Source organism: Myripristis murdjan, chromosome 17 (assembly GCF_902150065.1).
Source record: "Myripristis murdjan chromosome 17, fMyrMur1.1, whole genome shotgun sequence".
NCBI lineage: Eukaryota > Metazoa > Chordata > Actinopteri > Holocentriformes > Holocentridae > Myripristis > Myripristis murdjan.
The window spans coordinates 7416035-7437557 of NC_043996.1; the positions used below are offsets into that span (position 1 = coordinate 7416035).

Below are 21523 nucleotides of genomic sequence, written 5' to 3' on the forward strand. Positions count from 1 at the left end.
TAACAAGTTTTTATTCCTTCTCCCTCCACGTCACTCTGTCATGAATCAGCATCATTGTCATCGTCACCAATCCGTCCGTTCTTTGTGAGAACGTCTGCGCTTCCTCGTCTGTTTTCCCTCCGCGATTTTTTTCTAACCGCCCAGAGTTTGTGCTCCATGTTCCCAGAAAGAAACAAACACACATAACATCTGCTCTATAGGGAGAAAAAAACAAAGACGAAGGAAAAACAAAGAAAAGAAGTACAAGCCTAAAAAAAGGAAGAGAAGAAAAGGGGATGAGAAGGAGGAGGAAGAGGAGGAGGAGGAGGAAGAAGAAGAGGCCTCTCGCTGTGTGTTTTAACAGCTGTGTGTGGTGCGGTTGGTCAGATCTTTAAAATGCGGTGATGGGAACAAGTGAGGATGTGTGAGGACAAGATAGATAGATAGATAGATAGATAGATAGATAGATAGATAGATAGATTCTTATAGTTACACTTAAATTTGTCTTTCTTTAACTAAGTACAACAGCGAAACGAGGCTTAATAAGGCCGATTTCTCATTAAAAAACATTTGATTTCTTCAAAAAGTTCATTTTCATTCACTTTTCATGTTTTTTTTCAGAAAAATAAGGCTTGGGGGTTGAATTTTATGATGATTTCTGATGATTTAATGAGTTAAGCGAAACTTTCTGCTGTCCAGTAGATGTTTTGACTGAGACCAAAGTAAGGTGGATAAGGCTGGATACTGACTGTTGTCCGCAGTGTGTGTGTGTGTGTGTGTGTGTGTGTGTGTGTGTGTGTGTGTCTACTGCATGTTGTCTTTAGGATTCCTCTGCTTTTATTTCGGTCAGGAAGGCAGCGAGGCAGATGGGGTCTGCATTTCAGCTCAATATCCCCCCCTCCACCACCACCACCACCATCCTCCCTCCTTCCTTTTCTTTCCTTCCCCCGTCCGTTTTATTATTGCTTTTATTCCTCCTTTTATCTCACTCCCCCTCATACCTTCCCTTCCTCTCTGTCTTTCTGCCCTGCTAGCATGCATGTTTTCTCTCTTTCCCTGCTAGTAATTCTCTCTTTCTTTCCCTCATACATTTGTCTTCTCGTATCCTCCTCTCACGTTGATTCAGTTAATATTTGGTCTTTTGAAAATTCCCTCTCACTCATCCTTTTTTTTTTTTTTCTTAGTTCTGTCAGCAAAAATTTCCACTGAGCAATAATTTTGTTTCGAAAGCATACTAGCTGGCTCGCTAACTAGTAACCTCACTAAGTCACAAACTGTCTAGCTGCGAGATAGATTGGGTAGAGAGAGAGAGAGAAAGAAAGAAAGATGTGATGTGGGGAATGAGGAAGCTTGGTTTGGCAGGGTCTGCTTCACTGTAAAGCTCTCTGCCTTGTAAATGTGCAGAGAGGGGAGAATGCAAACAAACAGTCTACAGCTGTCATACACTCGCACTGGGAGATACACACACACACACACACACACACACACACACACACACACACATATGTATAGACACATAGACAACCTGCAAGAGGAAAGGGGGAAACAAGTGATAGAGGGGGAAAGAAGGAGATAGTCACAAAAGAGAGAAAGAGAGATAAGAGGGGTTGAGTAAAACAAAGATGATGGGACGTGCTGAAAATTGAGGCATAGACTGAGACACACACACACACACACACTCACTAGCAAAAAACATCAAATCCCCTCCGCAAACAAACAAGTGCTCTGGCTTGCTCGCAGCCTCTGTGAGGGCGGATTGTTTCGTTTGTCAACATTCCCATTAATTCCAATCACACATCCCATAATTCCCTTCCCTCTTTTACTGTACGCACAAAAACCCTCCTCTGCTTTGTATCCCTTCGTTCGTGCGCTAAAACCTCCCGGCATGAATACAGTAATGGTAATAGCTTTTACAATAATATGACATGCATAGTCCTCTTAAGACATGATGGGGCCTTTATGCGTCGGTTTAGCGGCTGACAGGTTAGCGGGTTTAGTTAACAGCCAACGTGCCCGCCAGTGCAGTGGGGGGATTTGGAGCGGCTTAGCGCAGAGTAGGCCACTGTTGCCTGGAGTGGCAGGCGGCAGGCTTGACAGGAGTGCATGCAGGGAAGTTGGTATAGTCATATTTTTGAGGTTATTGTATTTTATTTTTTTAATTTTTTTTCTTTTAACCAGGGCCTGTGTAGTATGCAGCGATAAATCAAGGATCATCTTCTCACCTGGCGTTAACATGCATCTCGGGGTGATTGTAATCGGATAGGAGAAAGACAAATCTAGGTGTTAATGGATGAATAAAATTCGGATGTAAATGCAGCAAAGATCTGCAACGAGGATCAGATCGCCCTAACCACCTGGAGAAACGGTCAGGGATGCATCAGGATTGCATGCAGTGAAGCTGACTTTTTTTTTTTTTTTTTTTTTTTTTTGCATCAATATCATTTTTCCTGGTGGCGGACATGAAGACCTCAAGGAATCCCCACCTCAGGGAACGCCCACCCTGTGGAAAACCCATTTCATTCTGCTCGGGATGCCCTTAGAGATGGTTAAGGTTAGGCCGCGGTTTTGGTGTGGTTAAGGTTACGGTCGGGTTCCATGTGGTGGGCGTTCCTTGTGGTTTTTGAGGACTGTGGTCTGCAGCTAGACCCTTCTTTTTTCCTTCACCATGCAGGGCAGAGCCGTGGAAAACGGTAGGAGAGTGACAAAGTGAGTGCCTTTATATCTGCCATTAGAACGCAGACACATTCAATCCAGGTGTGAGTGCATCTGAGGTGCACTGGCAATCCAAACAAAACACTCCACAAGTGACCATTGGCCACACAACAAAGCCTCCAATCCATGAATAAAAGCTAAATAATTAAAATAAACTTCATAAAAGACCAAACTGGTTTCTTGGACAATGCCGAGACAAGATTTTTCCTGCCAAAGACGTAACTTGTCAAGAGAGGAACCGGCATGAACTTTAGTGTAAGAAATCTGCATTTTAATGTCAGCTGTCACTGCTATCAAGCTATATGTGTAAGTAAGAGACACATTTTAATATCAGTTATAGAAGAGGTCATGAGGTCAAAGGTCATGAGCCAAATCCAAAGCTACAACATAAGTACCTTGCATGATGCCACTTTATATAAAGAGTTAATGAATGGCTTATAATTAGGTTTCATTGCCGGTTTCAGTAATAAATGATTATAGACAAGTTGTAACTGCAGTAGTTTTCATACAGAAATGCAGGCTCACTATTTGGCAAGATCAAGTTAGTACTGCACTGCATCTATTCTGTTAAATCTCAGATCTTGCTACATGCTTAGCCTACTTCAATTGCTCTTGCCAAATAGTGAGCCTGGATCAATGCATGAAAACTGATGGCATGATGATGATTTCTAGAGTTTACAACCTCATCAATAACCTAATTATAAAGTATTCATAAACCGTTTATGAGGGTAGTCTTATTGTAAAGGACCCAAGCGTTAAGATACCGCATGTTTAGTTAATTTTGTTTGCCACTCCATATACACAGTCCAGAAATGTGTCGATAATGATGCATTCTTAAGGCCCAAATCTCTGATGAAAGTGCGTACAGTCACATACAAGGCTATATGCTGCTTGTTGTGAAGCTGCTATGTGTGAAGCAGCGTGAAGCCTGCTAGTTAGCTAATGTATGTGTGAAGCCGCGAGAGCACTGTTCTCATGGGATTGCAGCGTACGGTTGTTTGTTCTTTGCTCCTCTACTGGACACCCGAACCCAGTGAAGGAGAACCCATAATTCCTTTCTGTAAGGAGTGCCTCTGCACATCCAATTGCATTAGAGGCCTTTGGTAGAGGTAGAGGCTAGTTGTGCCAAGATTTAACCTGATTAGATACAGATACAGCCGTTCCAAAAGACAGCACAAAAGCCTCACACTCGTCTCCTATTGTTTTTTTTTTCTTCTTCTTCTTCTTTTTCCATCTTCGTTCTCCATGTTCACAAATCTGTAGTCATAATGTGTCCGCTCCCTCTGACACATGTCACAGTGACACACGGGGGACTGTGATGCTAACATGTGTGGAGTGCTAAGATTACTGCAGTGCCCCTTGAGCAAGGCAGTTCTAGCACAGGAGTATGTGCTTCGTGCACGTGCCAATGCAAAACATGTATTTAAAATGTGAGTGACACAGCTCCGTGATAACATCTACATATCAATGGCAGTGTAGATCTATTCTATTCTATTCTATTCTATTCTGTTCTATTCAAATGGATCAATTTCCTGTTAAAGCCCTCCTGTTTTGTAGGTCTCATTTGTCTCATCTGTCTCATGTCTGAGACAGTTAAAATTGCATCACATGTGAAGAAAATCACCACTGACCATCAGTCAGGGCTAAACTGCTTAAAAGTGCAAAATGCCAATAAATAAATAAATAAATAAATAAATAAATAAATAAATGATACATGGGTGTTATTAGGAGAAAAACCTTGGTGTGTCAGTCCCTGGAAAGTTGATGTTCTGGGATGAAATGACCTCTGTATCAGGATAATGGCTCTTTTTTTTACTTATTTTTTTTTTTTTAAATCTTTTTTTAGGTGATAAAGCCATGTTTATTGTATGTACCTTGACACCATTGAAAATGAGGGTTCTTCAATGTGTTTTGTAAGGTTTTAAATAAATGAAATAATGATGATGATGATGATGATGATGATGACGATGATGATGGTGGTGGTGGTGGAGGGAACATTTAATAAGCTCTCACCCCGACCAAAACAAGGCCTGAGATCTAATCCTTCAGGACGATTGGCATTTCTCACTTATTATTAATATCACTTTTTCTGTCTTTGTTTCGCTCCTCTCTTGCTCTTTGATATCTTTCTCTGTCCTTCTCTTGGCTCTTTTTTCTTCTACACCCTTTCCATGTGTAATTTTCCCAATCTCCCTCTCTCTGTTTGTCCCTTCATCTCTCTCTCTCTGTCTCTCTCTCTCTCCTTCACTCTCTCTCTCCGGCAGTGGTCTTTTTATCGGATCAGTCTCAGGTCGTCGCCTCTGTCTCTCATGTGTTCCATCAAGGATGCATCCCTCAAACACACACACACACTCACACACACTACAAAAGCCCAGGGATGGGGAAAGACGAGAGAAGAGAGGAGAGAAGTAAAGAAAGAAAGAAAAAAGGGGAGACAGAATGTAGGAAAGGAAGGACTGAATGACTAAAAAAGACAAAATGTAAAAGACTGCCTCTTTCAGTTAAATTATACATGATAAGTGCATCTCTCTCTCTCTCTCTCTCTCTCTCTCTCTCTCTCTCTCTCTCTCTCTCTCTCTCTCTCTACCAATTTGTCACTGAGATCCGATGCAGCTTGTTGACATGTGTAGGAGATGTCGGTGCTCATGCTGAGTGCTGTTTGTGTGACTGAGAGAGTGTTTGTGCATGCTTGTGTGTTTGCGCTTTGAGCTCTTACACCCCTTTTCCCACCTCCCTTTTTATTACACACATACACATACACACACACACACACACACACACACACACACACACACACACACACATCGCCTGCCAAGGTTTTGGGTATGTGGGTAAATCTTTTGGCAACTGGGCTGCCAGCGTGGAGCTATGATGAATGCTGATGGCAAAGAGCATGGCTGGTCTCTGAACCAGTCACTCACTCCCGCGCACACAAACGCACACGCATACACACACACACACACACACACACACACACACACACTAATCAGATTCCCAGTGCATGAGGGCCAAATGGGCTCCTTCCACTGGTGAATGCTAATGTGACCAGCGGAGCTTGTGGGCTTGTGAAACAAGGATAGCGAGAGCCAGGAGAGATGATGACAACAGAGCATATGAGGGATTGTTTACTGGCGTGTGTGATGCCAGTGTGTAAAGATATGCATTATTTTGCAAATTACCGAAATTACAAATTTACAAACTTAGTCGATCATTTCAGAATCAGAGTTAGTTTTGGCTGTGTGTGTGTGTGTGTGTGTTTGTGTATGTGTCTAGTTGTAACGGATGGTTTCACTGTCACAATTGTGGCATCAGTATCTGCAGGATAATGCTGGGATGTGGTGGTTTTAATTAATTTGTGATACGATATTTTGCAAAAAAAAAAAGTTCTAGGAGCAAGTGCTGAAGGTATAACACTGAATAACAACCACAGACAATAATCCACAAAGAATGAGGCAGTTCTAAGACAATATTTCAGATATATGCTTTCAGGGCTATGTCTGATATATGTAACAGGCATATCAGTACAAAGCTTTACAATACATGATAGCAGGAAAAGACATTATGGCATACTGGAAAGGGGTGGTGGAAAATGTATTTTTATTTTAACACATTGAAATATCACACAATTTATCATTTTGATATCACTACGAGAGCAGATGAAGCTGACTTATGTATGCACTGAAAGAGGCTTTTAGAAGAATAATTTATCCTTGTATCCAGACTTCAAAATAAATCTTTTTGCCAAGAAAATTTATGGTAAAAATAGTTTGGAATGACTTTACAAGCTGGCTGCAAACTCTATAAAGTACACTTTAGCTGCACAAAGCCTTCCTTCTAATGTGTGTCAAGACTTAATAATGCTGTAGTGATGGTGCCACAGTGCGGTGCAATTTCAGGCCAATGTTGCATGTGTGAACCTCAATTTTGTGGTGTCATTTGGAATTAATTGTACATTGTGGAACAGCTAGTAAAGTGGTACTCACAGCGCTCAATGCGGTCTTCAGGGCTGGATGAGGTCTCTCGGTCAGATAAGAGGCCTGATACAGCAAAGATCTTTTTCCCAGCGTCCTCCACTGCCTTCAAGGCTCCACTGGGCGAGCCACCGGGAGGGATCTGGGCGCCACCGAAGTCATACTCTTTCCCCTCGGCATCAGAGTACCGCAGGTGGGGCGAAGCCTCTGCATCCAGGCAGCCTTTGAGGCGCTTGGCTGGGGTGAAAGCGGACTGATACCCCCCTGGTGCCCCATCCCGATCTTCTGGAGGTGAGGCAAAGGGCCTGAAGGCGCCAACACCGCTGTGATTCAGCATGCTGATTGGTGAGCAGTCCAGGTTAGGTGGAGCAAACTGGTGATGGAGATGAAGGAGAGATGGGGGAAAGTCCCTGTTGGGGAATCCAGGCGGAACAGCACCTTGGCGGTGGTACATCGATGCAAAAGTGTATGAACCATTGTTAAATGGCAAATGGACGTCTTTCTCAACGGAAACTGGAACACCGAATGGGCGCGGCTGCTGGCAGGGAATGGAAGCATCACGAGAGGCTTCAGCAGTGGAGGCCAGAACCATGAGGGCTGGGGAGGCCAAGGGGTTGGGCAGGTAGGAGGAGCTCTCCATCTTGAAGGCTGCCCGGTGGAGGTCCATGTCTGGATGGAAGAAAGAGGTGGTGAAGATTTTAGGAGGAGGAGGAGAAGCTTCCTCCTCGGTGAGATGGGAGGCAATGTTCAAGACCCTTGGAGAGGGTCAGACGAAGCAAGTAAATTTGGTTTGGAGAGTTAAGCGAAGAAGTAAGCTCTTCAGGGGAAGGGGCTCTAAAAAGAGCCCTGAGTACTGGACAAAGAGGCTGTAGGGATGGTCAGTTCACTTCAATTCAGATTTGTTCACTTTAGCTTGGTTCAGGTCAGTTCATTTCATTTCACTTCAGCTAATGTCAGTTCATCTGAGCTCAGTCCAGCTCATTCCATTCCACCTCACTGCAGTTCGTTCTGTTCAGTCCTGCTCACTTCAGTCTTGGTCAGTTCTGCTCTGATATATACAGATAGAAGTTCTTCCTCCTAAACAGTCAGCACTAGATGCCTCCCTGTTGGAGAGTTTGTTGGAGGTGTTCTGGGAGTCGGAGGGTCCGGAGAAGGTGGCGATCCGTCAGTCCTCACATCTGGTTCCTCATCATCGTGTGGTCACCAAACTGGAAAGAACAAAATACAAGCATTAGATTTTAGGGTTAGTGTTAGAGAATAGTCTTAATAGATGCAACTGTTTCCAACTGTTTCAGTGTGATACACATTTGTCAAGGCCGGTCAGATCATTCCATATTGCCAGTGTCTTACAGAAATCTTGCATCTGCTACAAAGCCAACGTTTTGGGAAATCTTCCCTCTCAAACTGAATTTTTGCTTTCTGTCCACATAAGAAATAAATTGGGAAAAATTAAATTACAGTTACAAAGGACAAGCCATTAAGACTGAAGGGGTATTTGCTATCTCAAACTGTGCATTTGATAAGCCTAGAGATATTCCCTCACTCAGCAGGCTGTTATAGTGTGAGGGGGAATTCCATCAGGTCCTGTGCACTGGTAAAGGAATTTTTAAAAACCTGCCTTGAAAGCAAATCATTAGATCATACAGCAAAACAGGAAAAAACACAGCTGCTCCAACTCTGCTGCCAAATGAAACAGAAACAAAAAAAGTAACCTCTTCGCTCAATTCTCCCTTTGAATTTTAACATTTGGACTTGACCTGTGATGGGTAATAATTACACAGCCTTTTTTAGATGCTTTGTTCTTTGAAGATATCTACACATTGACAACAATATCAGTGTTGGACCATTGCAATATAAATGCCACGGACTGATTGTAGTTTCCTACATTTGGAAAGCCATGGAAAGGTCCGATCTCTATGTCCTCAAAGTTTTAAAAATCAGGTCCCTTGTGCCAGTGTCAGAACAGACTTTTTCTTGATTATCTAGAATGCATCCCTTTACGTTTATCTTAGACCTCTTCGTCTTCCTGATAGAAGGTGCATGCAGAAACAAAAGCCATTCTTTCTTTTCAGTGAACAAAGATCAATGTCTTTTCCTTAATCTGTGTGTAGTAGGAAGGAAAGGGGGTGAATGGAATTTTTTTTATATATAAAAAGGAGCCTCTGGAAGCCAACGGCTTGAAGTCAGAGCCTTTGGGAGAAAATGTCCTGAAGTTGACACTGTTGTTCAAGCCACAAATTCAGAACCTCATGGGAGAAAATGTCCTCAAGTTGACACTGTTGATCAAAACCCGAAAATCCCCGCCTGTCGACAAGGGCCAAGAACTATTTCAAAGCCCCAAACTTCTCTCCCTCCTCCTCTTTCCACTTCTGTTTGAATAAAAACTCCAACTGTTTCCACGTCACATCTTTCCATCCCGATCTCTCCACCCTGCCACATCTCCTCGTCCTTCCATCTCCTCTCATCTCTCTCCAAATGTCCCCTCCTTGTCCTCCATCCTCCTAATCTCTCCATCTCCTCCTCCTCCTCCTCCTCCTCTTCTACTCTCCATCCTCATCTCCTCCTCTCATCTCTCTAGCCCTCCCTCCTCCATCTCAGATCTTGGTCTAAGCGGCTTATTCCTACCATCTCCCAGGATCTTATTGGACCAGAACCACTTGTCTTAAGATAAGGACACACACACACATACACATTTACTCTCTCTCCCTCTCTCTCTCTCACACACACACACACACACACACACACACGATCTGATAAGAGGCTATGTGGCTCAGTGTTCAGCTCGACATTCGAATCGGTGGGGCGAACACACTCTACACCCTTACAGCCTTCTCTATCTTACCCTCTCTCCTTCTATCTGTCTATCTAACCACTTTTAATTCTCTATTTTCATACTATCTGTCTTCTCTTTCTCTTTAAGTCTCTGCTGCCAATCTTTTCTCCACTCATCCCTCTGTCTCTCCCTCCTTCTCTCACTCTCTTTCTCCCTTCTCCCTAGGGTGATTCAGATGGGTGATATCATATCAGACCTCTCCATCTGCCATCCACGAGCCAGAGGAAATCTGACTGAGTGAATAAATTAGCCGTACTTGACCCCGCGACCCCCCCGGCAGCCGTGGCAACAGACTAGAACCTTCCCTCTCGGGGATTAGATCGGAGCGCACGATTGGTCGGTCGGAGGAACGCTGAGTGGCAGGCGATGAAACGGCGAAATAACATTTTAGAGATTTTTATCCCCAAAGGGCAATTTGAAGGTGGCTGCCTTGTTAAGCGGGCGATGTGTTAAGATTTAGAGCAGGTAAAGTGTTGAAGATGGCATAAGGGTTTCTGGGATTTGATGTTAGTCTCGATAAGAAAGTCAAATTGCTTAAATGCAAATTTAGCAGGTTATCACCAACAAATGAGCCCTTTTTGTTCTTAAGAAAAGCAAAAAATGTACATGTCATGTTGCATGATCAGAAAAAAAAAACCTATATGTTGCATTAACCAAAAAGTCACTGCCTCTGTCCACATTGATCAATTCAAATCCAAAGCGGCTTGCAAAGGTCAAACACGAAGTTGTACGTGCACACACATGCATAAACACACAACAAACACAAACACACACAGTATCAAGTAGCGGCCCGGCCCGCTCCAGACGAGCTTCAAAGCTGCGCTGACTACCAGCCAACATCAAAGGAGAAACTCCCTGGGAAATGAAAGGAGAAAATCTTTTATAGCTATCAGCTGTCCACAACACTCATTCAAATCAATTTCAAAACCTGATCTCGGCTTTGGCACGCTCCCCCGCTCCCACACACACACTCATACACACACACACACAACTGCCAAGAGAAAGAAGAGAGGAGAGGCCAAGAGACGGAGAGCGAGCTAGAGAGAGAGAGAGAGTGACTCGGAGAGATAGACAGAGCGAGGGAGAAGGAGATGTGAGATGTTTTACATTACCACAAATGTACAGACTCGTGCGGAGTGTTGAGGATGGCTAACACTAACACAGCTCTGGTCTGGACAGATGCCACAGACTCACATTACATGCCTCTGCTCCTCTCTTCCTCCTCTCCTCTCCCTCCCAACCTACTGCAATCCATCCTGGAAATAACACCTTGAAAATGTAGCCATAACAGAAGTCCTCTCTCTCTCTCTCTCCCTCTCTCTCTCTCACTCACACACACATACTTTCTCGCCTTTTTCCCTCCGCCTGCCGTCCTCTCTTTGGGCTGTATATCAGATCACACTTTCTCCTGTGTAACCTCTAAAGTATGAGTGTGTCTGAGGTGTTGATAGCGAGGTAATACACTGACAAGTACCGGGATATTTCAATTTTATTATCATTACCAGGCAGGCCGAGGGGTGGCGAGTGAAGGGCCGCCGTGTGAAGCAGCCAATCCAATAAGAGGACACTGGATATTCCCGCACGGACATGCTAACACGGAAAAAGGCCAGGCCGAAGCAGGACTGAGATATGTAAAGATGAAGAGAAGAGAAGAGGAGGAAAGGAAAGGAAAGGAAAGGAAAGGAAAGGAAAGGAAAGGAAAGGAAAGGAAAGGAAAGGAAAGGGTGTGATGTCAGAGCAAGAAGAACAAATCTCATGTCCCTTGGCGACTGACACAAGCTGGTTTCTTTCTGGCCTGGTGGTCTCTCTCTCTCTCTCTCTCTCTCTCTCTCTCTCTCTCTCTCTCTCTCTCTCTCTCTCTCTCTCTCCCTCCCTCCCTCCCTCCCTCACACATACACACACACACACACACACTTATATACAGCCATGTGCATGTGATGAGGCCTCTAGAAACTGATACCGAAGGGCTCTCAATCTGCCTCTCCGCATTTCACTTTCCGCCTCCATATCAGAGCTTTCACACATTTGATTCTTACGTGTGCAATTTATTGTAAACTCAAACCGCAAGCTTCCAGGCACTGAGGCAGGAAGAAAACTGCAAGAGTTTGAAAGTCAGAGTTGCTTTTTTTTTTTCCACCCCCATCTCTAAAAACAACACTCACAATTCCAAATGACATGCACCTATGCATATCATCAATACACATCCCAAATTACATCTAACGCATGCTCGCGTGATGTCAGTCAATGCCACTTACAATCCCATTTGCCACAAAGGAGTATCATCGGTGCATTGTCTGACACCGGCTATATGCATTTTATAATAGAAAATGTCACGGGGGAACATTTACCACGCTGTCATAATTTGATTACAGTGTGCAAGAATGATACAGCTGTCGGCGTGATATTAAATACAAACAGCAAGGAGGGCTTTTCACGTCAAATCTGCACTTTAAGTGACAATGTTATGCCACTCGGGGAAATTGCGGTGTCAACAACAATGTGCTTTAACATCATTCTGAGCAGAAATTTCACTCAGGTAATATGAGCCACTGCGGACGGGGACTGTATGCAAAAGCGAGATGTGCAGAATTACAGATTGCATGAGGGGGGATTATAGTAATCTGACGGCAAAATAATTGGCATGTGTGGCAAAAAGCTCTAATTGTATTTGTAATAAAAATGGAATTACTGTTTGGATGACTTTAAAGGAGTAAAATAAATTTTGATTGTGACATTATGGAGAGAAATGAACGTTTTGCTCCTCTAATCATAAGCTTGACGATGCTTTGCAAAGGATAATTCAGAAATAAAAGGGCTGTGCAACTTCATTGTGTACTTATTTCAGGTTTTCTCAAGGCAAAGCCATCTTAAAAAAAAAAAAAAAAAAAGCTCAATGACCTGCGATGTTGCTGTGCAGGAGTAATCCAGTAGGAGAAAAAAAAAATCAGCAGGTAATCAGCAACATGACTGCATTTTGCGAGGAGCATCCGCAGTTCTGAGTGTCAGGATCAGGAAATAGAAGGGGGAAAAAAACGGGATACAAATAACTAGAGTGGTGACAAAGACAGCAGTCGTCTATTGAAGCCTTGCTTTTTGTTGACTGGCTCAGAATAAACAGTTTTTGCATGGCAGCTTTGAGTGTGTAACCACCGCCTCTGCTGTTTCAACACAGCGGTGAAACTTGTCACATCGAGTTTTCCACCGTGTCTGCTGAGTTTTGGAGAGGAACGAAAGGGAATCCAATTTTTGTTATAAAAATGTCTTGTCGACTGTGACTGGTGTGCGCGTGCCTGTGTGTGTGTGTGCGTGTGTGTGAGAGCCTGTGTGTAAGTGCGTCTGCTGAGACTGTCAGGAAGCAAAAGAGCTGAAGTTGTTTTAATGGAGACGGAGAGAGAAAAGCAGTCAAAACCGCAGGCGTGTATGTATGTGCATCTGGGTGAATGTGTGTGTGTGTGTGTGTGTGCGTGCACTTCTCAGTCCACGGGTATATTTAGAGATTGTTGACAAGCGTGAAAGTGCCACTCTTACATTTTATTACAAGACAGGCCAAGCTATGTCATTCAATCCATCTCTCTGGAGAACACACACACACACACCTACAGACACACATGCACGCATGCACACACACACACGCACAAAAGAGAGCATGTGTAGACTATTTGTGTCATGCAAGTGCCCACTACAGAATTAAAACCACTATGATGGTTAAAACAATTAATGCAACACACCATACACCACATATTCAACTAGACACATTGCATTAAAATGACAAAAGTGCATTTAAGACGATCCAAATCCATGCTTGTGTACTTGAATCCTGCAGGTATCCAATTAAAACCTCCAAAATCTATCCCAAACTCATCATTACACAATTTACCTCTCCCTCTCTTTATCTCGTTCTCTCTATCTCTTTCTGTATCTCTCTCTCCTGCTTGCTCCACCCTGAAAGCCTTCGCACACCTTTGCACTACTAATAGCACTACTATATTTTAAATGGGAGGCTACCCACGTCTTCAAGTATCAGCAGCAGAAGACAGATGCCATGTCCTGATGCTGGTACTACACACATCACTGGGGGGTTTCTGAATATGATTTTCATCCCTGCAAAAGCCAATTACATTGCATTTTTAATCACTGCAGCAGCCAGTTTTGTGCAGTCTAATAAATGTATTACGACTGGTAACTTTTCGTCCACTTGGACATGCCATGGAAAATGGTTATGCACCTCACATGCATGTTTTTTTTTGTTTTTTTTTTTTTTTTTAATGTGTCCAGTGTGCACTGCAAAACCCAAAGCCCTCCATTTTACAATGACACCGTGATTGGTCAGCAAAAAAAAAAAAAAAAAAAAAAAAAAAAAAAGACTTGTATTTACTTTGGCTTGGTTTTCCTTCTCAAATGCTAAAAATGACATTCCTCACAGTCTGTACAGTCAAACAGACATTTTGAAGACTCATTTCAGCAGCCGAGCAGACTAAGAGCTCAGTGCTATTTAAAACCCTGCTGTCAGATATTAAATATTTGCCGTCATGACGCGCACACACACATAGGAGGAAACAGAGAAAGCAAACGGTCTGTCTGCACAGTCAGATTGTGTGTGTGTGTGTGTGTGTGTGTGTGTGTGTGTGTTTTAGCAGAAACAAGCTCGAGCTGGCCAGTGGATAGATCTACTCTGTATTCCAGACAGATTGTGGTGTGTGTGCGTGCATGTGTGTGTGTGTATGTGTGTGCGCGTTCCTGATGTCCAAAGCAACAGTCAATACTATTGAAATCTACTCATTCATGTCTGGCCACGAGGCAAAGCTCAAATGTCCTTGTGAATAAGAATCACACGCATTTATCTTTCCCTTTCTTCTCTCTCATATTATTTGTCCCTCTTTTTCCTTCAGCTGTAAAACCCTAATTTTGTTTCCCTCTCCTCTCCGACAGCACTTTCCCGGCTTTCAAATATCTCCTCCCTCGCTTTCCTCTCTATTTCCTCCTCTTTTTCTCCCTCCCTCGCCCTCTCCAATATGAAATCTATAACCAGGTTATTCAATAAAGTGAAACAGACACAGCTGCCATGGTTTAAAAAAGGAGATGCAGCATGCAAAATATTACAGTGTGATTTAATAACAGGCACACACTCATCATCATGAGGAGGATAATGACACTTGGGCAATATTCAGCACTGAAATCAATAAGGATTGGACAAGCTGTGTGTGCGACAGTTCACTAACAACAAATATATTTTCTGAAGTGTATTACTGAAAAACTTCAGTGACCTAATTAGTCTTTGTCACAACCTGTGAAACACAGGAAAACAACCCCCTCCCTTCTTTTTTATCCTATCACCTTTCTAGCCCTCACTCTCTGTCAGCGTGTATGTGACATTCCAACAAAAAAAAAATAGAAAAAGAAATAAAGAAAGAGGATTTACTTCTCAAATAAGCCTTTGTGATTTCAAAGGGAGGGCAACATGAGTGTCACGGCCGGCAGACGAAATCATGCTGGACGTTGGCCCCGACCTGTGGCAGGGGTTTCTATTTCCAGCTAATTCCTGGTGCAGACACAGATAGACGGACTGGGCTAAATGGGAAAAACACAGCATCCCAAAATGTATTTTTGGCTCATTGGTGAACCAAATCGCAACATCTGCTTTTATTTTTGTCGCTCTGCAATGATGTTAATTATACTGTCATCTCATATATCTGGCTGTGTCTGCTGTCAGGTGTAGCAACATCAAGCAGACTGCTAGACAGGCCTTGGCATATGAATGCAAATCCAAAATCTTGCGAGGAGAAGAAGAACATTTTGTATTGATGAAGAGTCTAAAACATTGGAAAGTACTAATAAGCAGGTTGACAGGAATTGGCAAAGAAAAATATCGCTCAAAATGCCTTCAGTGCTTGATTTATATTAAGTTGCAAGTTCGTGTCCACTCTGGAGGTTGTGTATAGGCACTGTGGCACTCCGCTTACGCCGGCCTTGTGTTTGCCCAGTGAGAGTGATTTAGCATTATTTCAAATGGGAGACTTTCATTCAAACACTGACACTCTGCTCTTTCGCCTCATATTTGTCCTTTTCTGTTAAATCCACATTCCACTGCAGAAGAAAAATATCTTAGTGTAAGTTAACGTCATAATTATGGCTTTTAGGAGAGACCACACACACACATGTGCACATTATAGGCCTGTACACTTTACAGATGACACTGCTGTCGCTGCACTGATCAGCAAGTGACAAAGCTGTCCTGTCTGGTGTGTGTGTGTGTGTGTGTGTGTGTGTGTGGCACCGGGCGCCCTCCTATGACCCTTTCTTGGCGGGGCTGGTGTGAACAACAGCACACACACTAATCTAGCTGGCTGGCAGGCAGCAGGCGCCTAGTTGGCCAGTTTACACTACAGGCTGCACACAACCAGAAGCTAATTTATTCAGGTTTAACAAGGAAAACAGTGGGCAGGTGCGCTGTTTTCACTGGGTGATCTTACGGATTTTGTAATAATAATAATGATAATAAGGATAATGTGATACTTTATCGATCCCTGAAGGAAAATTCTCTTTTCTCTTTGCACAGGGAGGGCAAAGGTCAGGTTGCGGTGCAGAGCAGCAGCTCCGGAGCTCATAGGGGTTCAGTGTCTTGCTTGAGGACACTTCAGCAGGGACGATGCTCGTGGGATTGTGGTCTTTACCTGTTTATCTCCCTCTTTTCGCTCGGTTATGGGCTCCTTATGGGCGTGCACCCACATATACCCTTGTGAGGGTGCGAACTGCTGCAGGTGCGAGGGTGCTGCATGTGCAGGCCTATTTTATGCATTGGTTGGTGAAATCAGGCACACTGTATCTGCCTCGTCTCCTGCATGGATGCCTGGCTGGCTGCACGGTGAAAATGATAAGTAGGCTACACAAATACTGCCTGTCTGCAATCGATAGACGCAAATGCACCGATACTGTCTTCTGGGGAGGTGTTGCAGAGGGAGGGAGAGTGAGGGAGGGGGTGTTAGCTTATTTTCCAAGCAGGGAGATTCTGATCCGGCTCATAGTGTAATCGACAAAGGAGGGGGAAACCTGAGAGAGATATTGGGGGGGAGGCAAAGATGGGGGGTGCGACAGCGAAATAGATACAGAGAGACAGACGTGGAGGGAGGGGGGAAGGAAGACAGAGAGCAATACACAGAATAGAAAGTATCTGACATTTGACACAACTCCTCGCCCCCCCATTAGGCTCATTCTATGACTTTCTCTGGTTGCCAGTAGCGTCTCCAAGTCATATTTCCCCCCCGTAACGGCATTACCAGTGCCTGCCTTCTCCAATGCAATCAAACCATTAAACACAGGGCAGCGTCCCAGCCCAATGTGGAGTGATTTCCTCCCAATAGAAAATCAGTGGACAAGAGCTACTCCCCTTTCCTGTCATCAATAAAAGGCATCACTGAGAGAACATGCACGTTCACAGCACAAACATGAACTCCAGGGTTACACAATTAATATGCATGCAGACATTTGCCTTTTTCTTTCTTTTTCTTTCTTTCTTTCTTTCTTTCTTTCTTTCTTTCTTTCTTTTTCTAGTTTTTATATGAGTTTGAAAGAATAATGCACAATCATCTCAGCCACACCAAAACAAAGCACTTCCACATATTTGATTTACTGAAAACAACAACAATAATTTTTTTGCACACAGGCTAAAAAGCTTTAAAAAAAAAAAAAAAAAAAAAAAGCTTGGAAAAAATCTCTCCTTCATATTCGACTGAAACCGACTTTTATGATTCCAACAATAAAATAAAAATGAAGCCTAAATTGCCTTTGGCTGGCCTCGTTATAAAAACATACAGCTTACTTGCAACGATATAAAACAAAGTGCAACTCCAGTGTGAAACACGCGAGCAGAAAAAGCGAAAGAAAAAAAAACAAAATAATAATAACAATAATAATAAAAAGTTTTGAACAAAAGCACATTTGCCGAATATTGGCGGAATCAATCAAAACGCAGGAAAGTGATGCAGAAAAACAATTTGCGTCGCGGACAGGGTGCAATTTGCACAGAGGGGAGCGTTTGATTCGTTTTGATAAGGAAGGGAGACAACGTACAATAAAAATCCATCCGGAAAATTATTCCATCCGACTTAGTTGCGGCGGTGATAATAGTGATGACAACAACAACAACAACAACAACAACACCAAGTTTTCGGATGCAGGCGGAGTCGCGCGCGCACGCAGGACGCAATTTCTCTCCAAGGGGGCCGCTCTCATGTCTCAGTGTTCAAACACTTGTTATTTACCGGCGACGCGTTTATTTCAATTACCATCTGCATGACAAATTAGCTCTCATATATAGTGTTTATTAGCACAACAAAATAGTATAACACACATGCACACCCATAGAGGAAACGGGGGGAGGAGGGGGAGGGTGGAGGAATGCGCGCGGGGAGGAGGGGGGGGGGGGGGGGGGGGGGGGGGTGTTCTGCTTTTAATAAAAAATGAGGAATTAGTGCATATTGATAGGACTTAATAGACCAAGGGGGGTCATCAAACTAGTCGCGACTGAGCGATCCATGGTTAATTTACTTTCAGTGTCATGTTATGGGAGAGAGAGAGAGGGAGAGAGAGAGAGAGAGAGAGAGAGACCTCCCTTCATCAAGAGGAGGTGTTAATGCGCGCGTCATGACGCATTAATATTCCCAATTGATCAGTTATAAGAAGTCGCCCTCTCGGCTGAGGATACATTGAAGCAGGCCGCTGGATGTGTGGACAGACAGAAAATGTGTCGCGGCCGGCTGTTGCTTGGCATGCGCTCTCCCCTCTCTCATCACAGAGAGAAAAGAAAGTGGGGATCTCTAATCGCACACCTAATTGTTGAAAACATACATCCAAATGCGCTTTTTTCTTGTTTTTTTTTCCCCCACTTTAAAAAAAAAAAAAAAAAAAAAAAAAATATTATGCCGCAATTTTTCCATTCTCACTGATGCAGCGATACGGGATAGACCTCTACACTTGACCTCCAGCATATGGCAAACAACCACCAATGTGAACAAAAAAAATGAACTGTAGTTTTAGGAAATCATTCATTTGCCCGTTTTATTCGCCTAAATGACCCTGTCTTCACATCCTTTAGGCCTACATCATTTTAACGCTCCTTGCCGTGATGTACATTCTGATTTCCTTTTCTACAAGATTTATGTCAGGCTAACAAAACAAACAAAAAAACTGTTGGGTTGACTCGATTTCTGAAATTTAAAAAGGTGGGTAACGCAGGGTTTGGTTTGGTTTGGGGGTATTTTTAACATCAAATTCAGATTAAAATAAACTTCTCTCCCCGCTGCTATCGATCCGGGTGCGGGGTGTGAAATGGACATTAATTTTTAGTTCACTTCTCACTGCGCAAAGGAGGGGAAAGGGAGATCAATGGCGAGCAATAACAGCTGACTGCTGAGAGAGAGAGAGAGAGAGAGAGAGAGAGAGAGAGAGAGAGAGAGAGAAGGAGAGAGAGAGAGAGATCGAAAAAGCTGACAAATAAATCATCTCTTACTAGTTTTCCTCCAACATCAACACTTTTTTTCTGTTTTCTGCGCCCCCATCCCAGTCCTTTGGGGACGACTGGGAGGAAAAAACAAGGGAGGACAGAGAGACAGAGACAGAGGGAGGAAAAACGGCATCATAATATCTAGCCTACACAAATAAATCAGAAAATACATAAATAAATAAATAAAAATAGACGACTAATATTCTGAGGATTAAAATACAACATTCAGAGCAATTCAATGGAATCTGGTTTGGGGGAAAAGTTATCAGAATTAAGTTTGATTTGAAGTTATTGTGTTGTAGCATATATTAAATTGTTGGGGATTTTTTTTTTCCACAAAGAAAAATGGGCATGATTACACGCAGTCGGCGCGTGATTTATATCCGTGCAGTCCCAAGGCTCCGATGACACCAGCTTCTGTAATTCTAATCCACGCAACCACTGAATTCATACAAAATAGCTCATATTAACATGTCAACCATTGTGGAAAAAGTAAAAAAATAAAAGTGAAAGATTTACAACCAAAATCCCAACTCGCAAACACATGGGTCTGCGAATAAATCAGGCCTGCAGTGCGCTGAAATGTGGACGAGATCGTGACAATTTGTTAATTCAAACGAAATAGGAATTGAGTGGAGGCCCATAAATCACTGAGATGTGATAGAAATCTGAAGTGGAGAAGGAAAAAAAAGCCCACAGAACAATAACTGACAAAATACTGTGACACACTGTTGGTGAGGATTCCTCCAAGGAGGGTTATCCTGATTGTATCGCGTTTGATTGGAATATTTTGATAATCTATCAAGTGGAAAAAAAATATTTAAAATATTTTTAATAAATACAAATAAAATTAAAACATTTTTTAAATGCAGTTTTTAAACAGGCCTACCCATTTCCCCACCACATTTCATCTACCGCATCGCCCTCAAGGTCTAATTAGCATATCATTACAAAATATAAGAATTATGTGCTAAATCTGGTTTGGAGTATTTAGAAACTGAAAAAAAAAAACGTGAGCCTGAATTTCTTAGGTTATTAAAAACATCAATAAATCTCATGCTTCGCTTGTATCAACTTAGATGAGTAGTATAATATGGTCTATTTGAAATAGCATGTTTCATAGAATGATAATTTACAAAAAAGCCACAAAAGACCATTTTCCCTTTTAAAAATCTGTCTCAATAAACTGGTTTAATACAAATGAGTAAGGTGCACAATGAAAAAAAAAAAAAAAAACTTTTCCCTGCAGAAAACAATAGGTTAATCCATAAATCATCACAACGCCATTATAATCTATAGCTGTTATTTCACTTCTAGACGCACTGAAAAGAAGATATGTCCCAGTCCTCCCTCATTTCCTGTATTTAAATAGATAATTATCGCTTGTTAATGTATTTGGTTAGAAAATGAAAAACGCCCGGCTGATCGCCTAAAGAGAGGAAGGCTGGCTGATCTGACAATCAATAAGATCAATTCTGGTGGATTAAACGCGGAATGACTGACTCCGGGGCCTTTCTGATTTGTTGAAGAACCATAATTCATCCTGTGAGGGATTTCTCCGTGCGGCTGTTTCAATGACCCGAGTCGAGCGCGCAGACGCTCTGCCCCTAAAAAGCGCCTTTTCCGCGCTGTTTGTGGCTGCTATCGGAAGGATTATTCAACTCGAAAATGAGTCCTGTCACCACCTCTTCTCTGCTACTAATTTTATTAAACCGTGTTGTTAGTGCTGCGGTTTTGAAGGACTGCTCACTTGTTTGATTCTGCTCAGAGTCCAGTTCAAATGTCTCGTGGGTGTAATCACACGCAAAACAAATGAAATAATGGAGTGCGGAAAAACAAACAATATTCCTTATGAATCTGCAGAAACTGTCTGCTCAACGGAACTGATACTCTGATGAAAAGGAAGAAAATAATATCACATCCACTGTGACAATCGCTCGTCTGCGGCCGTTGTTAAAGAGCGCCAGTTAATTGAAAAATAGTTAAATGTGTTTTTAAAAAATTATACGTCCTCCACCAGGACTTAAATATAAAATGAAAAAAACAAAAAAAAATCCTTGTTAATGGAAGTTGCGTGTCAAAAATAATGATAATAACAAACATGAATCCTGGAAAAACAACACATTCTTCCATCCTAATGAATCGTGTCTGAACTAAAATGTAGAAAAATAAATCCGGTAACCCCGGCGCTGCTGCGGCGGGAGCTGCCGCTTTGGGGAAGCCGATTTTGGCTCACTGTGCTCGGCTATGAGTCTGGAACCCCCGGGACCCCCTCCGGTTCCCAGCTGCTCATTTAGGGGGAGGATGTAAATTGTAGTGGCTCCCTAGTTAACAGGTGTTTCCCAACTGTGTGTGTGTTTGTGTGTGTGTGTGTGTGTGTGTGTGTGTGTGTGTGTGTGTGTGTGCGTGCGTGCGTGCGTGCGTGCGTGCGTGCGTGTCTGTGTGTGTGCACACTTCAGCTATGCGCTTACAAATGAGTCGCCTTGTTCTCGATTTCAAGCTCCCTGTCTAGAAACTGAGAATAATTGT

The 21523-nt window shown here is 42.9% G+C and overlaps 1 protein-coding gene across 1 annotated transcript in view; it reads right to left on the reverse strand.

Moving 5' to 3' along the window:
• Positions 1 to 21523, reverse strand: part of rnf220a (ring finger protein 220a) — a 191290-nt gene that overhangs the window by 168163 nt on the left and 1604 nt on the right. The window contains exon 2 of the mRNA XM_030074398.1: positions 6675 to 7870. Within this exon, the coding sequence (XP_029930258.1) occupies positions 6675 to 7329 (655 nt within the window). The 5' untranslated portion in view covers positions 7330 to 7870. The remainder of the gene's footprint in view (positions 1 to 6674; positions 7871 to 21523) is intronic.